Source organism: Punica granatum, chromosome 4 (genome assembly GCF_007655135.1).
Source record: "Punica granatum isolate Tunisia-2019 chromosome 4, ASM765513v2, whole genome shotgun sequence".
NCBI lineage: Eukaryota > Viridiplantae > Streptophyta > Magnoliopsida > Myrtales > Lythraceae > Punica > Punica granatum.
In genome coordinates this window covers 14776141-14793825 of record NC_045130.1, presented here as the reverse complement: position 1 = coordinate 14793825, position 17685 = coordinate 14776141, and the positions used below count along the sequence as shown (strand labels likewise).

Below are 17685 nucleotides of genomic sequence, written 5' to 3'. Positions count from 1 at the left end.
CTGATGCAAAGATACCTTAACAATATTCGTACATACCAATAATCATGAAAGGGGTGAGCTGATTGCATTCTACCGTCCAAACCAGGCCGTATGGCGTATAGCCGTGCGTGATTCATAAGATTCTATAGTAGCACCAGTATGTTATTTTATTTCACTCGGCCTGCCTCTCCCATGACTTTCCGGTGGAAGAGCCGGGGGAGGCTGGGTCATTTGACGGAAATCGAAGGCTTCCTACATAATGGCATCAAAACTCAAACAAGTCGAAGATTGGAATATATGATTGGCTGAACAAACAAGAGAGTTTTCTTCACTTACAATGGACTCGAATACAGATACATAAAATAACTACAATATACTCATGGTAAATATACCCCAATTCCTTTGTACATATTAGTTTACCGCTTCAAGTATGATCTGCTCATCTAAAGAATGTATAGCTTGGTTACCCTGGAACCGGATCGAACGGGGTTCTCCTTATCCGTTGGTCCTCTCCAAAGTTTCACGTGAAACTGCAACCTCCTGCAGGATGGCAAGTGTTTTTCATGTTAGAGCAAGCATAAATTGATTAAAAATCAGTATAGCAGTAGCAAGAGTCGAACTTTCAGCTCAGTGTGCGCACAAATAATCCAGGGCCCAAGGACCGAATCTCCCCTCATCAAACCTAATCGTTCATTCGGCTAAGTATGTCGTGAAACGTATGGTAGAGTCAATAATCTTAAAATTGATTCCGAAAGAAAATAATGAATGTGGATTTATTACATGCTATTCAAGGAACCTGGACATAACATGCAGATGTCAAACAAGAAGTCACAGATACAACCTCAGCTTAAAACATGCAGATATCATACAGTATCACAGTTAAAACAATAAATCGAGGGAAGATGAGATTAAATGGACAAATTATGGACCATCTCGTGTTACTTATTCCGAGGAGGCGTAGAATGCTGTCAGTTAATTTAGCAGGTATTCTGATATTGTGGAATTACCTTCAACTTCCGGTCTCTTGAAAAAGTGCAACTCGATGTGATGGACTGCCCATGACTGAAAACCCACCCCACCTCGCTGAGAGTTTCACCATTTTGTTGTTCTTGCAGTGAACACCACAATTGCTTGGGAAGCAACACGAGGTTCTTCTTTTCATCTCTCACAGACCTCTGTACGCCCGTTCCCAGGAGTTCTTGAAGAAAATTCTGAAATTCATGAAAAAAATTCCAAAATATTGATTAACAAACAAATCATAGTTATTGAATCGCATCACTGATTATGAATATGATGTCGATGAACTATAAATAGGGGACAGAACTAAAAACAAAAATGACAAGTTTCAGTGGATGGTTAGTCCATGAACTCCAAGAGCTTCACAAGAGAGAAGAACAAAGGCAACTAAATGCTCAACCAAAGCAATACAGCTAAATTCAGATTGTTTCACGAAGAATAATTTCAGTCCATTAAAGTATATAATAAAAATATTATTTCTCGCCGAAATTATCCATGAATATATGTCCTCCAGACGAACCCGTGGTGGTTGGCATGAAGATACAATTTTATGTTATTGGACCATGCTGTTAATTTCACCAGCAGATGCAAGAAAGGGGAGGAAATCACTGATAAATGAAGAAAAATATCAGTAATACAGGCATGAGCTATTGGATGTCGCATATGCTATATGCTTCAAACTCTCAGAATTGGCACCTAGAGACCAGCAAATCTGTACTTCATTATGAAATTCCAATTACCTGAATATAGGAAAAACCAGGATTTTGTGCAGTACGTCCTTGCTTCTCCGGTAAGTTGTGTAAGAAAGAAGGTTGTGAAAAGCCAAATTTCATCATTGAAGAAGTGCAATCAAGAGTTATACACATGAAGAGCCTCAAAGGATCTTAAAGGATCGGTGGAGTAGGAGTTGATTGAGAAGGAAAGCAGTTTGGAGATGGAAGCATCTGCATCAGCAACAGAATTCTCCACCATCACACCTGCTGCGTTTGATGGAGAAAATTACCAAGTGTGGGCGGTGAAGATGCAAGCATACATGGAAGGGGCTGACTTGTGGGACGCAGTAGAGGAAGATTATGAAGTTGCTACCCTGCCAGACAACCCCACTATGAACCAGATAAAGTATCACAAGGAGAGGGTGACCGGGAAGGCTAAAGCAAAATCGTGCCTTTATGCTGCAGCATCAGTCACCCACTTCATCAGGATTATGAGGCTTCAGTCAGCCAAGGCAATATGGGACTACTTGAAGACTGAGTATGAAGGAGATGAGAAGATTAGATGTATGAAAGTCCTTAACCTGATGAGAGAGTTTGAAAGGCTGCAAGTGAAGGAGAGTGAGACAGTGAAGCAATTTGCAGACAAGCTTGTGGAGATAGCAAACAAGATAAAGGGTGTTAGGGACTGATTTAAGTGATAACAGGCTGGTACAAAAACTACTTGTTTCAACGCCAGAGAGATATGAGGCAACCATTGCCTCTCTTGAGAATACTAAGGAGTTGTCAGATCCGAAGTTTGCTGAAGTTCTAAGTGCTTTGCAAGCACCAATACAGAGGAGAATGATGAGGAGAGGAGAGCCAGTAGAGGGTGCATTTCAAGCCAAAGTGAAGCAAGGCAATCCTGCAAACAACCAAGGGAGCACGAGTTCAGATGCTGGAGATGGCAAGGGTTATACAGATCCTTGTAAGCACCGTGGGAAGAAAGGCCATCCTCACTTCAGATGCTGGAGGAGACCTCATGTAAAGTGCAGAAAATGCCACAAAGTGGGGTATGTGGAAAGGATTTGCAGGGTGAAGCATCATCATTTTGGAGAAGCAGACTGCAGTAGCAAATGAAGTAGAGCATCTGTTTGGCTTCTCCTGCTTTACTTCAAATGCATCTAGGGATGGCTGGCTTGTAGAAAGTGGTAGTACTAACCATATGACAGGCAATGAAGGCTTGTTTTGTAAGTTAGACAGGTCAGTATGGTTAAAAGTGAGAATAGGGAATGGTGATTTCATTGCTGTTGAACGGAAAGGAGATGTATTGATTGAGGGTCCTAGTGGTACTAAGCTGATTACTGAAGTGTTGTTTGTGCCTCAAATCGACCAAAACTTACTTAGTGTTGGTCAGTTGGATGAGAAGGGATTCGAGGTAGTGTTTGAGAAGCAAGAATGTGTCATTGCAGATGCTGATGGGCAGACAGTGCTAATGGACAAAAGGCATGTAGCTATGGAAAGTCCGATTGAGGAGACTGAAAAGAATGGGAATGGTGCTGCACAGCAATTGCAGATTGCACCTGAAAACACACAATCAGAGGAGCATATTGAAGCATTGGATTTTGAGGAAGTGGAAGATGATCCACCCATAAGAGGCACCAGATCACTAACAGAAGTGTACCAAAGGTGCAATGTAGCTGTCTTTGAGCCAGCGTGCTTAGAGGAAGCCAAAGAAGGCAAGTGGAAAGGCGCAATGCGAGGAGTCGAGCATGGTTAAGAAAAATCAGAAGTGGGATGAAGGTTCTGTCAATAAGTACAAGGCAATTTGATCAGGGAAGTTATAGAAAACTTAGATTTTGGTTTAAAAGAAGCTGCTCAATTGTTCAAGGTGAAGTTCTACTATTTTGGAGAGGTGCAGCAACCTAGAGGAGTTAAACTGGTGACTGCAAAAACGAGGACCAGTTGGTTGATTTGTTCACTAAGTCATCTCATTGTTACAAGGTTGAGTGGCTTAAGGAAAAGATTGGAGTCTGTGGCAGTCTCTGATCCAAGGAAGAGTATGTTGAAGATTGAATCAGGACTGCCATGCTGATGTGGATTAGATCAGATCAGAAGACAGTTACTTATGGTTCTGTTATGAGTTCTTTTTATGTTAGGTCAGGTTCCTAGTCTTTAGGAGTGCAAGGCATGGGTAATGTGACAATTATTAGTGTGTAAGGGGCAGTTACTTACTGCTGTGTCTACGTTTTTGTGACTGTACTCTATAAATATGTATGACAGATCTTCAATGAATAGATGGTTCCATTCTCTCATTCTCCCTGTGTGTGTTATTCTCTCTCGTTCCAATTCTCTTTGTTCTGCAATAACTTGCAGACTTGTGAGACAAGTATGAGTTTTTGGTTCCTCTGGTGAGTGAATGAAACACCAAGAGTGTGTTTGAAGTGAAAAAAAAAAAGAGGGCGAAAAAGACTTATATTTGAGACCAAAATGAGGGAGTAAACAAGAGCAAACGGGAGACTCACATTCTCGGAAACGTGGAAAGTGGCAACGGAAACGGGCCCCTCCCATACTCCAATAACATCGGAAGCTTTCGTGGAAGGTGTGGATGCAAACGCTGAATCTCGAATTGCACAGCCACCCAACTGCTCTCCATTCCTAAACGGCCCATACCACTGCTCGCAAAACACCTTAATACCTTTTAAGCTCATCTTCGCATCATCATCCTTAACACCTATAACCTGAGATATTCGAACCCGGGATTCCTGATCTTGCGGATTGACAACACAGTACTCTAGCTCAATTAGCCTTGCTACTCCCTCGCTTTCTAAGGGCCAAACAGCCACATAGCACCCACTAGACTGATAGGCCAATGCCTCCACTTTGTTGCTCCCGTCTCCGATGCTTCTCTCGTCAATGCTGTACCTCGTAGCATCATCAGCTTCACACCCGACCGTAGGAAGCAGTTTGATTGTCCTGTACTGAAGGACTTGTTCCGTGGGTTTGGCAAGAGTAGGGCATTGAGTCTGCCAATCAAACACCTTAACCTCCCACTCCCTATAAGCTTCAGGAACTACCGACTCCGGAAGTTCGATGGGCTGTCCTTGGCTCGTGAAATCAGCCCCAAACCCATCCCATTCGCCGGACACGTTCTCAGCGAATTTCTCCCATGCTTCAATGCACGTGTAATTTAAATAAAAATCAATTATTTTCCTCGCTAGATGTGCGTATGGGAGCAAATGAAAGAGAGGCAGAGCACTTACAGGCGGTGGAGCTCTCTGGAAGCTCAACATCTGTGACGGGGGAGCTGGCGATGGAAGAAGAGCGGATGAAAGAGTGGTGGGTCGGTTGAGACAGAGGGGAAGAGGTGCAATTGAGGCCGAATTGAGAAGAGGATTGGAAGCTCCGAAGCTTCTGGGACCTTGGGGAGGAGAGGGCGCCGAAGGGTCTCGAATGTGACGAGGAAGACGATGAAGAGATGACACTAGTCCGGCTAGCAGTTGCAGAAGGTGATGCTAATGCCATTTCTGCTTTTTGGGTCTCGTCCTTCTCACGGCTTTGCTCTCCTTATCCTCTGATGAGCAGAGGAGTGGAGGCAGGAGGGTGAAGGGAAGTGGGGAAAGCGAAAGACGGGCAGAGGAGAAAGAAGGCGACGGCAGTCAAAGAAAGGAACAGAGCAGTCACCGTGTCGGGCAGATGAGTCAATGGAGATTGAGTCAATGTTCAGTCCGTTTAGATTTAAAATTTTTGATTTTAATTGGTTTGTAATGGCTGTATTGTTGAATTATGAAAAAAATATAAAATAGTAATAAATAATTTAAAAATAATAATAATTAAGTAATGATTATGTTGTTGAATTATGAAAAAGTAATAAATAGTTGAGAGAATTTAATATTAAAAATTGAATTGAATGATTAAAAAAAATTTTAAAATAAAAAAGTAATAATTGTGACGTTAAATTGAAGATGAGTGGAGTTGAGTTGAAAATTTTTTAAAAAACAAACACAAACTTACTACTAAAGGTGAGTTTGCTCCTTTATTTTGGGTCCTCTGTCTTCGTCCAGTTGGTTTTACCGTTGATCTTCGAAGCTTCTGGAGATTAGCCCGACGACGCATGATAAAAAGTCGGATCATGGTTATGCCCTACTCATGAAACTATGTGTAAGTTCAAAGTGTTATATTCTGTGTGATTCATTCAATTCAATTCAGTTCATTAAACTGAGATCATGTAATAATCTCGAAATTAGCTACTCATACTATTCATTTTCTCCTTGCATGGTTTCACTTTCATTCTTATGATACTGCTATTAAATGAGATCGAAGACAGGCTCTAAGTAATATGTGGTGATTCTGGAATGGCGATTGATCGAAGGCACTCAACGTAACATGCCATTATGGCTTTTATATTGAGATTATTTTCAAATCACAATTGGAGAAAGTAAAATTTGGAAACTTAAGGGTCCAAGCGAGACAAGGACAGAAGTTCAAGAATCAAAATGAAAATGTAAAGTGTGCTAGTGCTTGTGCTACTACCGAACCAAACGACGGAGAGTCGAAGTTCATGTGCAGTGTAATTCATTCGTCGAAAACAGTGATTGGCGATCCTCGGCCATAGCAAACCCCGACCGGTCTTTGCCCCATCGAGGGAAGAAATATAGGATGACCAAAGCAGAATACAAATGCAGCATGAAGGACCAAATTATTCCGAAAGAATTGTTTTAGTGACAATACAAAAAACAATATAGTCGTATTTACCAAAGTTAATGGCCATCTCTTTTCTACATAGTACAATGACAATATAAGCAAAGCTTCCAGCAATTGGTCTTTCTGTCTATCTAATCTACCCTCCACAAGAACCAATCAAATCAAAATTCAAACAAACAACAGCATGATGAACCCTAATTACATACTTCCCAAATTCTCCACCAGATTCAACACCAATGAAACTTCAATTTTACAGAACCAGAAGAAGAAACGGAAGAGGAAAGAATCAAATCAATTGCAGGAAAATGCAGAGCTATACTTCAACACCTTTCATGGATCTTACTATGTTCGCGAAAGCTTCAAACTTTCGTAATATTAGTAAGAAATCACTGATCTGGGCAAGCCAATGGGGGGGTCTCGTTTCCGTGTACCTCCGGCGAAAATCCTTATTCCGATGTTCGGGATCGAAGACGAAGCTCGAGATGGTGATGGAATGTGATGCAGTTCGAATACTTCGTATCCTGTTTTTATGCCAAGCCGAACGCGGCCTTACTACTACTTACTGTCTGATGGTCTGAGGGAGGCCCATGTGAGCGTCGGAGCCGACCAGCTTCCTGATCTCAGACCGGACCTTGAAGAGGACGTGCTTCCAGCTCCCTCTGCGGCCGGACCCGATAGCTCTCGCCTCTTCCTGCAACCGATGATGTTAAAAAAGAAGAACGCCATTAGCACAAAATTTGGAACAGATCTGAGAAGAAGACCCATGCAGAGGAATGGGTGTGCATGTGCATTACCTCATTCATCTCGAGATCTCGAGCGAAGACGGGCTTCTTGGAGAGGATCCAGGTCCAGCCCCAGTCCCACCAGCGGCGGATGGAGGTGCCGGCAGCCTCGCCCATGGAGGAGAGGGATTTGGAGCGGCGGAAGGAGGCGGCGGCCCAGGAGGCGGTGGCGGAAGCAGAGGCGGAGAGGGAGGGTGCGGTCTGGAGCTTGAGGGAGAGGGAGGAGAGGCGACGGCGGAGACCACCATTGGCGGCGGAGGAAGGGTCAGGATCTGAGTGGGAGAGGGGTAGGGACTGGCTCGTTCTGATCTTCTGGATGCTCTCAATTATGGAGCTCATCGTCGTCGTCCGTTAGAGATACCGAATGAAGAAGAAGAATAAGCAGAAGACGGAGACGGAGATGGAGATTGAGGAGGAGAAGGAGGAGGACGAGGACGAGGACGAGGAAGATGGAGATGGAGATGGAGGAGGCTGTCGGTGAGAGGAGAGGACGTGGGAAGAGGTGAAGAAGGTCAGTCAAGACATCCCTACAAACACAGCTATTATTCGGTGTGTAGTATGTTGTTTGTATGGAGGGTGGAGGAGAGGTGTTGGCTGGGGCCCACCAGTGATCCTCTATTTTTATTTTATTTTTTCGAGTTCCCGAATCAAATGGTTCGATTCACGGTCCGTTTGATTTCAGAGTTAAAATAACTTTAATTTCGATTGTGGAAAAAAAAAAAATTAATTATGGAGTGTGTTGAGTTAAAGTTAAAGTTAAAATTTTTAACTTGAAAAATTATGTATTTTTGTTGTGTAGTATGTTGAATTAAAGTTAAAATTTTTATAATTTTAACTGCGAAACCAAACGGATCTATTTCCAAATAAGATATCGAAATTGAGCTTCGTGAATAAAGAATATTTATATTGGGAGAGACCTTTATCCTTAAATGGACAGAACTAACTTGAACTGAATTAGTTCGGATTCATTGAGTTTCCGGATGTGAACAAAAATTTCCTTCATCATTCACCAAAATTTCAAAAATAAACCCATTTAATTTTACAATTCTTTTTTAACTCTGCTCCACTTAAATTAACTTATCATTAATTTAATAACACAATTATTACTTTTTTATTTTTTCTTCAATTTTTTTAACAATTTAATTCAATTTCTAATACTAAATTCTCTCAACTATTTATTACTTTTTCCACAATTCAACGATACAATCATTACTTTCTCTCGATTATTCATTACTTTTTATTTTTTTTTCTGATAATTCAACAATACAATTATTACAAATCAATTAAAATCAAAATTCAACTCTAAAACCAAATACAATATAATCGAGAAGCCGAGGGAAGTGCAGGCATATAGATCAATAGTTCAAGATAGTGCCACTAACATAACTTTAGGTTACGGTAGTCCCGATCAGTTTTTAGTTTTTTTTTTTTTTGAAGAATGTAGTCCCGAGCATTTAGTTGGAGTTGGAAAGAGACGGTGTCCAAGGGGTCCACTGCGGGCTGATTTTTTATGCTAATTAGTCTTGCGGTATAAATTGCGACGTTCTAACTCACACCTTATAAGGATAGAGCGTACTTGTTTAGCAAATTGGCATTGCTAAACGTGTGGGAAAGAGATGTATAAACTCATTATTAGTGGGAGTGTAACATCTAAACAGTACGTCTAAAGCTTGTCTTGAATTAAAAATCTAACGTAGGGTTCCAAACAAATTTTCAAATTAATCGTTGCAGTACAGAGTTTTCCCACTTTGCGTTTGCCCATATAAATTCAGCCAAATAAATAATAATGAGATGTGCTTTCGATTTTCACTCGACTAATCTCCGAATTTTAATACGAAAGCAAATGTACGAGAAACCAACTTAAGCTGTCGGTCGAAGTATGCCCCCACTTGAATCCCTCTCATCGCTGTAAATTGGAAATTGTCAATTTATTATTAGTTCAACATTTGTTTGGGCCAGGGGGGGTTGGTTGGGGTGGGAAAGCCCCAAACCATTACCGTTATTTTCACGATTTAATTAGGATTTTTGAGAGCAGAAAAGGACTCGTCATCATGGAAGAACCAACATAACAAAGCAGGAGCAGTGACCTGACTAATATTGCAGGAATATTGTACCACAGAAGTATATATCCTTGACTCGATATAAAGTCGAGACCCCGAAACAAGCAGGCCATCTGAGAAGCTGGACATAATTAAGAGCATTTGATTTGAGTATTGTCACAAGGAAAGGTTAGCTGGAAATGTCCAATCACAGGGAATGTAATATATTTTTCTGGTAAAACACGAAAAGCAGCCTTCATCAAGAGAGATCGAGGCTACCCAGTCTCAACTTGAGGCCATGGAGAACATAGATCGAGGCTGGAGTGGCTAATCCAAGACCATCTTAGCCTCTCGATAAAATGATGGCTGCTAGCCCACCCAAAATTCTCAGATACGAGAAAACTAATCGAAACTGCATGAGCCGAAGTTGAAGGTCAGGATGATCCATTGTGCAAAAAGGGTACATCATACATAAATACGTAGAAAGCAGGGCGAACTTCTATTCAATCTGCGCAAACGGCTTCCTTCTTCTATCCCCTGTTTCGATAAGATAATTCTTATGCTAAAGAAGATCTACCTCCAATTTCTTGCAACATAAAAGAATCAGGCTGAGTGTACAGATAAACTGATCAAGGACTGGATACTTCCATGTACTTGAAGACGCAATCGTAAAGCCGTCCGCCTAGGAACTGGGCGACCTCCGGATGTTTCACCTGCACAACCAAGTGCATATTATAGTAATGATTCAACTACTCTATGACTGCATTTACCAAAAAAAGTGCCACGAAAAAGATAGTTGATGAAAACTGATGAATTCAAAACTAAACTTCTTGATTCATTTACCATAGCAATCTTGAGAGAATCGCACTTGAATTGTGCATAGAGGTTTGTCTCAATTCCACGACCCTGCCAATAGAAGTGTGAATCATTCGTTGCTTAGTGAGAATGAAGCATCAGACAATTTCCTATAACATATACAGATCATGCTCAACCAAATGCTAGGACACTTAATTTGGGGGAAGAAAATCAATCACATTGCACAAGGTTGTTTATGGCTGCTGGCTTTTATCAAAACTTAACTGAGGCCAGGAACCACAAGGTCCAGTTAAAGGAAAAACTGTAGCATCTCTTGATAATTCCTTCACAACTTTTCTTTCTCTTTTTTCCTTTTGGCTTCCACTGCTTAATTTTATCATATCCTTGGGAAGAAGGAATATATACAGCCGAAATCCTTGTAAAGAAACTAAGGCGAGCACTAAACTAGAAATAAAACAATGCAGTTAACTTGTTGGCCTGACGTGAAAAGAGCTTACCATTCCCTCCATGATAACAAGATCCGCATCATTAGCGAGATATGCCAGCTCTTGAGAAACACTGGTTAGATCTATGACCTGCAACAATTTTATTCATTTCAAGATATATCATAAGATAATAGAACCCATCTTTTCGCTAAGCCATCAACACATATAAAAACTATACGCAAAAGTCTTTGTTTCGTACCGGTAAATCATTCCCAGAGTTAGCAATCAAAAGGTTTGATGTATCTACACCCATTAGCTTCCCATGTTCATCCTTCAACTGATAAGATCATGCTGTCAGCACAAAATCAAAATTAATTGAAATATGATTAAACGTTCTCTGCTTACCTTTGATACAATCTCCAGCAATTCAGGGTAGGTAACATCATTGATAGAAGGCAAATCATTAGCAGCAAGCACAACCTACACAGTTTAAAGAGGAGATTGAAAATAAGAGTGAAGAATCCATGATAAGGCAGTTACCACTCGTAAACCCCAGATCTTCACCTAACTTCAAACCAAATATCTAGCTATATTTTAGTACATAGTCATAAGCCCAAAACTTAGATGGCATTCTTTTTTTTTCCATACAATGTCAATGTGTAAATAGAGAAAGAACTTCAGGTTGTGAATTTTCCTAAATTCTTCATGTCGAGAATGTTTTAACATCAGGCCATTTCTCCCAATATAATTATATAATTATCATAGTTGAACTCATATGAGCAAAAACAATAAATCTCGTCATCAGACAGTGATTCTTCCTGTGTATTGGTTTACTACTTCCCAAACAACATTTTATTAAAAAGGAAAATTACTAGGCTCAGGAAACCGATAAATAAGTCGGTGTTACATGAGTACAATAACAAATGCAAACCTGAGTTCCCCGCCTCAGCAACTCTCTTGCAAATGGCATGATGCCCAAAATAATATCTGCACCAGAGTTATCAACAAAAATAATAGCCTGTCATGAAAGACCCCATTAGTGCACAAGCCTGTAGATTATTTGTAAATGTATATGATTCGCAAGTGATCTATACATAAATTGAATCAAAATTTGCATCGAATTTATTGAGTACACATGAAACTTGCCTTCTTCCATGATTTTTTGACCCATCTTAGTTTGAAAGTGTCCAAATCATCAATGACCCATGGTCGCGGAAGTAGATTTTGGCAGCTAGCCAGAAAGGACATCCCATCCTTGGAGAAGACTTCTGCAAGCTTCAAAAGTGGTAAAAAGGAATATTATATAATTAAAGATGGTAATTCATGCCAATAGCTAGCCCTCTAAATGAAGGTAATTCATAAATAATGTAAACAGTAATAATTTTGTTTCTCGTATTGTAATGACCAATTTCATTTTACTAGGTACAAATGGAGAGCTTTGAGGGCATATGCAAATATGCAGAATAAATGGCATGGGAAGACAAGGCAACAGATTTATCAGGAAAGGCAGGAACTTAGTGGGCCTCTAGAAGTGAATCTTAAGAATCAGACATGTTCATATAATTTCCATGGGAAAACTATGAATATATTTGGTGAGCTGCTGGACATTTGCTGAGGACAAATGATGAGAAGGTAACTTACAGCAGCAGAACCAAGATCAAATATATTTCCTGCAAATATCCCTCTGGCCAGATTTTCAAAACGCTTCTCTTCATCTTCAATGGAATCATTAAGCTTCACTACATCCGGGAAAAGAGATATAGCCTTTGCATTCTCTTCATCCTATTTCATTTAGAGGGGAGAAATCAGCTAAGCAAATTGAAGAAGAAAACCAGTCATTCTGATTTTGGTTTCCTACCAACACACATGGATGTACAAGAAGCGAATCTCCGTCAGGTTATAGTCTTGCATGATCAGGTCATACTGTCTTACAGCAGATAGAAATAAAATCAAGACTCACCTTCACCTTCTTGAATATGTCTCTAAATCCGAGCTCCCTAAGAACCTGCTCGCGAAGTCTGCAGAGGAGCTAATGCCGAACCAAAGTGGAAAGGAAGACAACACGAGCAAGTGAGCATTCAAGAGTATCCCAATCTCCATCAGATATAGTTCAACATATAATTTTAAGTACATTTTCACTTACAATGCAATCAGGAGGCCCACCATGGTTTTCGGGATCTTTCTTTAAGTCCTCCAGTATCTCAGAATACCTTTCAGGGACATGAATAAACGTAGTTCGATCAGAAGTTCTTATCGAAACTAAGAACTGCAGAGTACAGTGTCTCATTTGCCTCGTAAAAGGAAAAAAAAAAAAACGAATTTGATACTCAAAAACAAAAATGCATGTACCTCTGAGCGAATTTTTCAGCTCTAGCAGGCGCATCGGGAACTGTGGTATCACTCTCTGCTCGCTTCCTGTCACATGACCCAAGAACGACGATGAGGTTTTACAGAGAACAAGAGAATGCAAGCAAGCAGCAACTGCAGCTGAGGATACGAAACTCATTTGCATCTCGTGGAGGAAACTCATCCGTTACCTCAGCTAGGACTAGGAAGACTAAGAGCGTCAGTAACGGAAGCGATGAATTGGGGAGCTTACTTGAAAGAAGGGATGGAGCTGAGGAAGAGATCGATCCAGGCGATCTCGGTCGGGGTGGCCTTCTTGGGGTTGTCGGAGGGGAACCTATAGGGGATGGTGCAGGACCTGTAGTTGGACTCGATCGGCGTCATCAGAAGCGGGAACGGTACCAGCTCCGACGCGCTCTCCATTCTTCCACCGAGCTCCGATCTCCCAATCAATCAATCGTCTGCAGTGATTTTCCCCTCTTGTCTCGCTTCAGCTCACGAGCTGACGACGTCTCCTCTAAGCTAACAACTGCCTCGAGAATCTGACCGCATATTCTTATATTTTTTTGCTTGAAAACTATTATTTTAAGGGTTAATGTAAAAAAAAAATCACAAACTTTATTATTATTATTTTTTTACATTATATCACAAATTATATTTTTTTACTAAGAAACACACGAACTTTCATTTTTTCCATTCCATTTAGCGTCCTCAAATTTCTGACAATTTTATCCCATAAAACTTCATCGAAGAAGCCATCGAACCCTCGATCGAGCCCACTATGGCTTCAAGACTTTGATCAAACCATGTGTGGTTTTGATCGAATCCTAAAGGACTCGATTGAAAAGCTTCATCGAAACCTCTGCGCTTCGATTGAAGCACACAGAAGGTTCTATGGCTTCGCCGATGAAGCTTCATGGATGGCAGCTATGGAGGCAGCCACCTACCTCCGTATCTCTGATTGTCCAAGTTTCAAATTTTTTAATTATTTTTTTAATAACATGGCTCGCCACATTAATTATTGGTAGTAACCGTTTATCACATGTTATCTGTTAATAGCCACGTCAGTAAAACTGACTAAAATTTGGACGGATGTTAAATAGGACGAAAAAATGAAAGTTTATGTATTTTTTAGCCAGAAAATATAGTTTGTGATCAAACGTAAAAAAAAAAAATGCAAAGTTTGTATATTTTATAGCAAAAATACAGTTTATGATAAAACGTGACTTTGTGATATTTTTGGACATTTATCCTTTTTTTTTCTATTCTTTAATAAAGAAGAATTTATTTTTCCAACTCGTGAATATTCCAACAAATCATGAATCCAAGTAATTTCATATGCATGCACACACGTGATTGGCGTCGTCAAGGACTCCGCGTGCATTTCTCGGAGATTCCTTCTTAACTACAAGTTTCTTTATGAAAATGATTTTTGAGCTGTTATAGAGAACGAAGTTATGGTCTTTGCATATAGCCCATTCGAGTTCGTATGACGTTCAATTTAAGGGGACGGTTCTATTAAAAAATTGACAACATCGTTGAGCCGCCAATTAAATTTTGAGTATAATACATATATTTATCAAATTCTCAAATACTACAACATGATCTGTACATATACAACATCTGAAAAGTTTCCAGTTGCAAATGAACCGTTACAATGTCATTACACATAATCATTTTACCAATACAAAATCATACACCGAGCGATGGTGTTTTTCATCTGATTAAACATGAATTACAAGTTCCGGTTCGTACCTCGTAATCTAGGGTTTTAACAATAAAAAAAAAGGTGATAAATCTTGGTACGTAGGGGGGACAAACTTACAGTCTTACAACAGGACATTTTACTAAGGATATAGCACATGTTGAAACTTTGTGGTTGTGGTGGTAAGTATGGTCCTTTTTTTTTTTGGGTCTTTTTTGCTAAGGGCAAGGTGGTGGAATTTGAGTCCCAATGAATTTGGCCTTGACATTCTTACATGAAGAAGAAGTGGCAACATGTCCCTCCTTGTTTTCACCACTCCTCAGAAGCTCCAAATGCACGTTTTCGAGGTACACGTCCTTGCACGGTATCGCCCTGCTACACTCCAACGCCACTGCCACCGGAGACAACGACGTCCCCCTTATGTCCTTGAATCGTATATCGCTCAGCTCCACTCGAGATGGCACCTGCAATCGAAAGAGATGTTTCGCCGGGACGGGTTTGATTGAGCTCTCTGTGTTACCAAAGGGATTGGGTGCTTGCTTACCTTGGAACTACAGGACCTGAATGGGCAGTACGCCTGATTGATCAGGATAGGATTCCGGACATTGTGCATTGTTATGTTCTCGAATGTCATGTTGGTGGCGGCGCTGCTGCCGGGGGAGTCCCGCCATGTCTTGATCCGTATGCCGTTCGTGGTCCCGCTTATTGTGGAGTCCCTCACCACCAAGCCCCTCACGTCCCCTTCGTTGGGATATCTTCCCAAACTACCCACACTATATTGATACAGAAAACATTAATATCGACCCTTACGTCCGAGGATCAGAGGCTGTGGATTCAGGCTTTACCTTATTCCATGACCGGGTCCACAAGCAATACTGGTCAAGGTGACTTGAGAGTTCCCTTGGCCTACGGAGATGCAATCGTCTCCGGTACCAATTCGGGATCTTGAGATGTCAATCCCCGAGCTTCTTTCCACATGTATGCCATCTGTATTCGGGCTATCTTCCGGTGCCGAGATCTCTATCTCGCTGCCTGTGAAGTCCCTGCACTCCACCAGTGCAATGTGAAAGAATTTGCTATTTAGGGATGTTAGTCGTTGCACAACCGTTCTGTTCATCGCTATGAACTTCAAGTTCTGCAATAATCAAGAAGCTAGTTTACGAGCGAGCCCCTCTGCGAATCGTAAACGAGAATGGAAGTATTGAGGGTGGACTTTTGAGACTAGACATACAGTTGGGAGAAGCTTGCAGTTGATATTCATCGGGCAATTATTGTAAGGCCAGGCTTTAGCCCCTTGACCATCGAATGTTCCTCCTCCTGTTAAAGTCAGGCCTTCCGTCCACCTGAACTCGATCCAACCACCACCTGGCTCATACTTGGACAGATTGGTCGATGCCTTAAGATAACCCTGCAAGTATTTGCCTCATCAGGGCGATGATAGTGATATTTAGTGGATTCTGAAAATTAAAGCAAGAGACTGAAACTAAAAGGACATCATTTGTTTGCGGCCTTGCCTTGATTTGGAATGTGAAGGACGACACGCTACTGCAAGGACCTGCGAACCTGATCGGCCCCAATAAGTATGTTCCTCTTGGCACCAATATATTCACTTCGCCCAAGAACCGGCACGCCTTGTTCCATGCTGCCAAGAAGGCCTGCAAATTCCCAAACATCAGTTTTTGAAGTACGAATGACTCAACTCAGGTGAGAAACATTTTACTACGCAACTTACACTGTTACCAGAGAAGGTTAGTTAATAGTTACTGAACTCAGAAGTTTTTATAGTTTTCAGTAGTTTCGGGGCAATAAGTTCACCTATATGTGCGTACACAATATTCTTCGAAATTCTGAACATCGAAACTTCAGTCTTGTAAGACTAACAAGCGCAAGACTGTTTCTCAGAAACCTTAAGCAACTGGTTTCAAATGAAGGGAAAGCTGAGAGTTTCAAATTCCCGAAACTGCCTTTCTCGAACTTGGATTTTCCGAAAACAGAGACCAAGCATAATTGGAAGGAGTAGAACACCGATTCTTAAGCTCATCAATGTTTCAGGAACTCCCGAATCGAAAAACGAAAGCTGCTAAGCCAATCCGGGGCTGATGCATTTTCGGTTGGTGTCCGTATAACCGGATGACCACAGAGAGAGAGAGAGAGAGAGAGAGAGAGAGAGAGAGCAGACATTGCTGTCATCAGTGAAACCATCTGCAACAGCACCGAAGCTCCTGACATCGAACACGGCAGCACCTTGAGCCCTCTCCGCAACCAAGCCTACTATACTTGACCCGCGCCAGCTCACAAAGAAGAACAACAAGAAGGGAATCAATCTTCTCCCGTTCCCGGAGCTCATCCCGACCTCGTATCTCCTCCTCCTTTCTCTTCCGCCGCAACTGAACTCTCCCTGCAGTGTTGTTTTCCCTCCTTTTCCGATTTTGAAATGCTCAGCATGTCTTGAACTTGCAGTCAGTTGAGTTCTTACCACCTCCACTCCACCTCTGTTGTAGTCAGCGACTCAGCGCAGGTCAGTCAATAACTTCCACTCCCCACTACTCTGTACAGTTACTCTCTCTGTCTCTGTCTCTCTTCAAGAAGAACAATACAATCTGAGTTGGAAGTTCCCCCCGTCTTCTCAAAACAGTCACGTGTTTCTTCTTTTTTTAAAGAACGTTGTTGCCCGACAACATTAACGATTTGTCTTGTACAGTCACTTGAAAGAAACCAAATTTCAGGATATATATGATATATGAAGATGATGAGTAATGATTAGTTTTCGGTACTCTTCAACGTGGAGTCTTCGACTGATCGATGGAGCTGGGTTTTGTCACGCTCCAAGGTTATTTAACTAGCTAATATCTCTTAAATTTTCGTACATATGACTCGCGGATATCCGGATTCTTAATGGACTGACTTCGCCTTGATAAAGGATCTGTTTATAATATTCATATAGTCGAACTCCCTATCGCAAGCCTGAGGTTTCTTATTTTGGACCAAATAGGAAACTCTTTTTAAGTTCTAAATTTTAATATTGCCTCTTATAGACTTCCAAGAGCGGAGCCCAAGCGATCCAACGACTTGTTTTTTTTTTTTGGTGAATATAATGACTTTATTAGTCTTTGATGGGAGGGGATTTTTTTTAAGGAAAAAAGAAAAAAGAAAAAGAGTTAGATCCTCCTTATTTCGATATCT

The 17685-nt window shown here is 41.1% G+C and overlaps 4 protein-coding genes across 5 annotated transcripts; all 4 read right to left on the bottom strand.

Annotated features, from left to right (window-relative positions):
• Positions 1–239: 239 nt before the first annotated feature.
• Positions 240–5350, bottom strand: LOC116202596. Of its 2 annotated transcripts, none has more exons than XM_031534197.1 (4): positions 4949–5339; positions 4211–4857; positions 987–1190; positions 240–519 (listed from the first exon to the last, which is right to left on the bottom strand). In XM_031534197.1, exons 1-4 carry the CDS (start codon positions 5208–5210, stop codon positions 475–477), a joined length of 1158 nt encoding a protein of 385 aa, XP_031390057.1. In that variant the 5' UTR covers positions 5211–5339; the 3' UTR covers positions 240–474. The 2 variants fall into 2 exon arrangements, 1 of the variants encoding a protein (XP_031390057.1); XR_004156096.1 differs by lacking the exon at positions 240–519 and adding an exon at positions 1737–2610 and having other exon boundaries at positions 4949–5350.
• Positions 5351–6387: 1037 nt separating this feature from the next.
• On the bottom strand, positions 6388–7720 carry LOC116206408. The gene is made up of 2 exons (XM_031539278.1): positions 7184–7720; positions 6388–7080 (listed from the first exon to the last, which is right to left on the bottom strand). The coding sequence occupies exons 1-2, from the start codon at positions 7508–7510 to the stop codon at positions 6949–6951; spliced, it is 459 nt and encodes a 152-aa protein (XP_031395138.1). The 5' UTR covers positions 7511–7720; the 3' UTR covers positions 6388–6948.
• A 1639-nt stretch (positions 7721–9359) lies between these two features.
• LOC116205983 (damage-control phosphatase At2g17340-like) lies at positions 9360–13339 on the bottom strand. Its single transcript, XM_031538699.1, has 12 exons — positions 13051–13339; positions 12801–12866; positions 12595–12661; positions 12412–12480; positions 12093–12233; positions 11598–11726; positions 11383–11469; positions 10857–10931; positions 10711–10788; positions 10524–10601; positions 10054–10116; positions 9360–9923 (listed from the first exon to the last, which is right to left on the bottom strand). The coding sequence occupies exons 1-12, from the start codon at positions 13218–13220 to the stop codon at positions 9840–9842; spliced, it is 1107 nt and encodes a 368-aa protein (XP_031394559.1). The 5' UTR covers positions 13221–13339; the 3' UTR covers positions 9360–9839.
• A 1120-nt stretch (positions 13340–14459) lies between these two features.
• LOC116205881 (exopolygalacturonase) lies at positions 14460–17070 on the bottom strand. Its single transcript, XM_031538572.1, has 6 exons — positions 16682–17070; positions 16017–16157; positions 15734–15910; positions 15348–15637; positions 15047–15275; positions 14460–14966 (listed from the first exon to the last, which is right to left on the bottom strand). Exons 1-6 carry the CDS (start codon positions 16847–16849, stop codon positions 14721–14723), a joined length of 1251 nt encoding a protein of 416 aa, XP_031394432.1. The 5' UTR covers positions 16850–17070; the 3' UTR covers positions 14460–14720.
• Between the last annotated feature and the right edge of the window lie 615 nt (positions 17071–17685).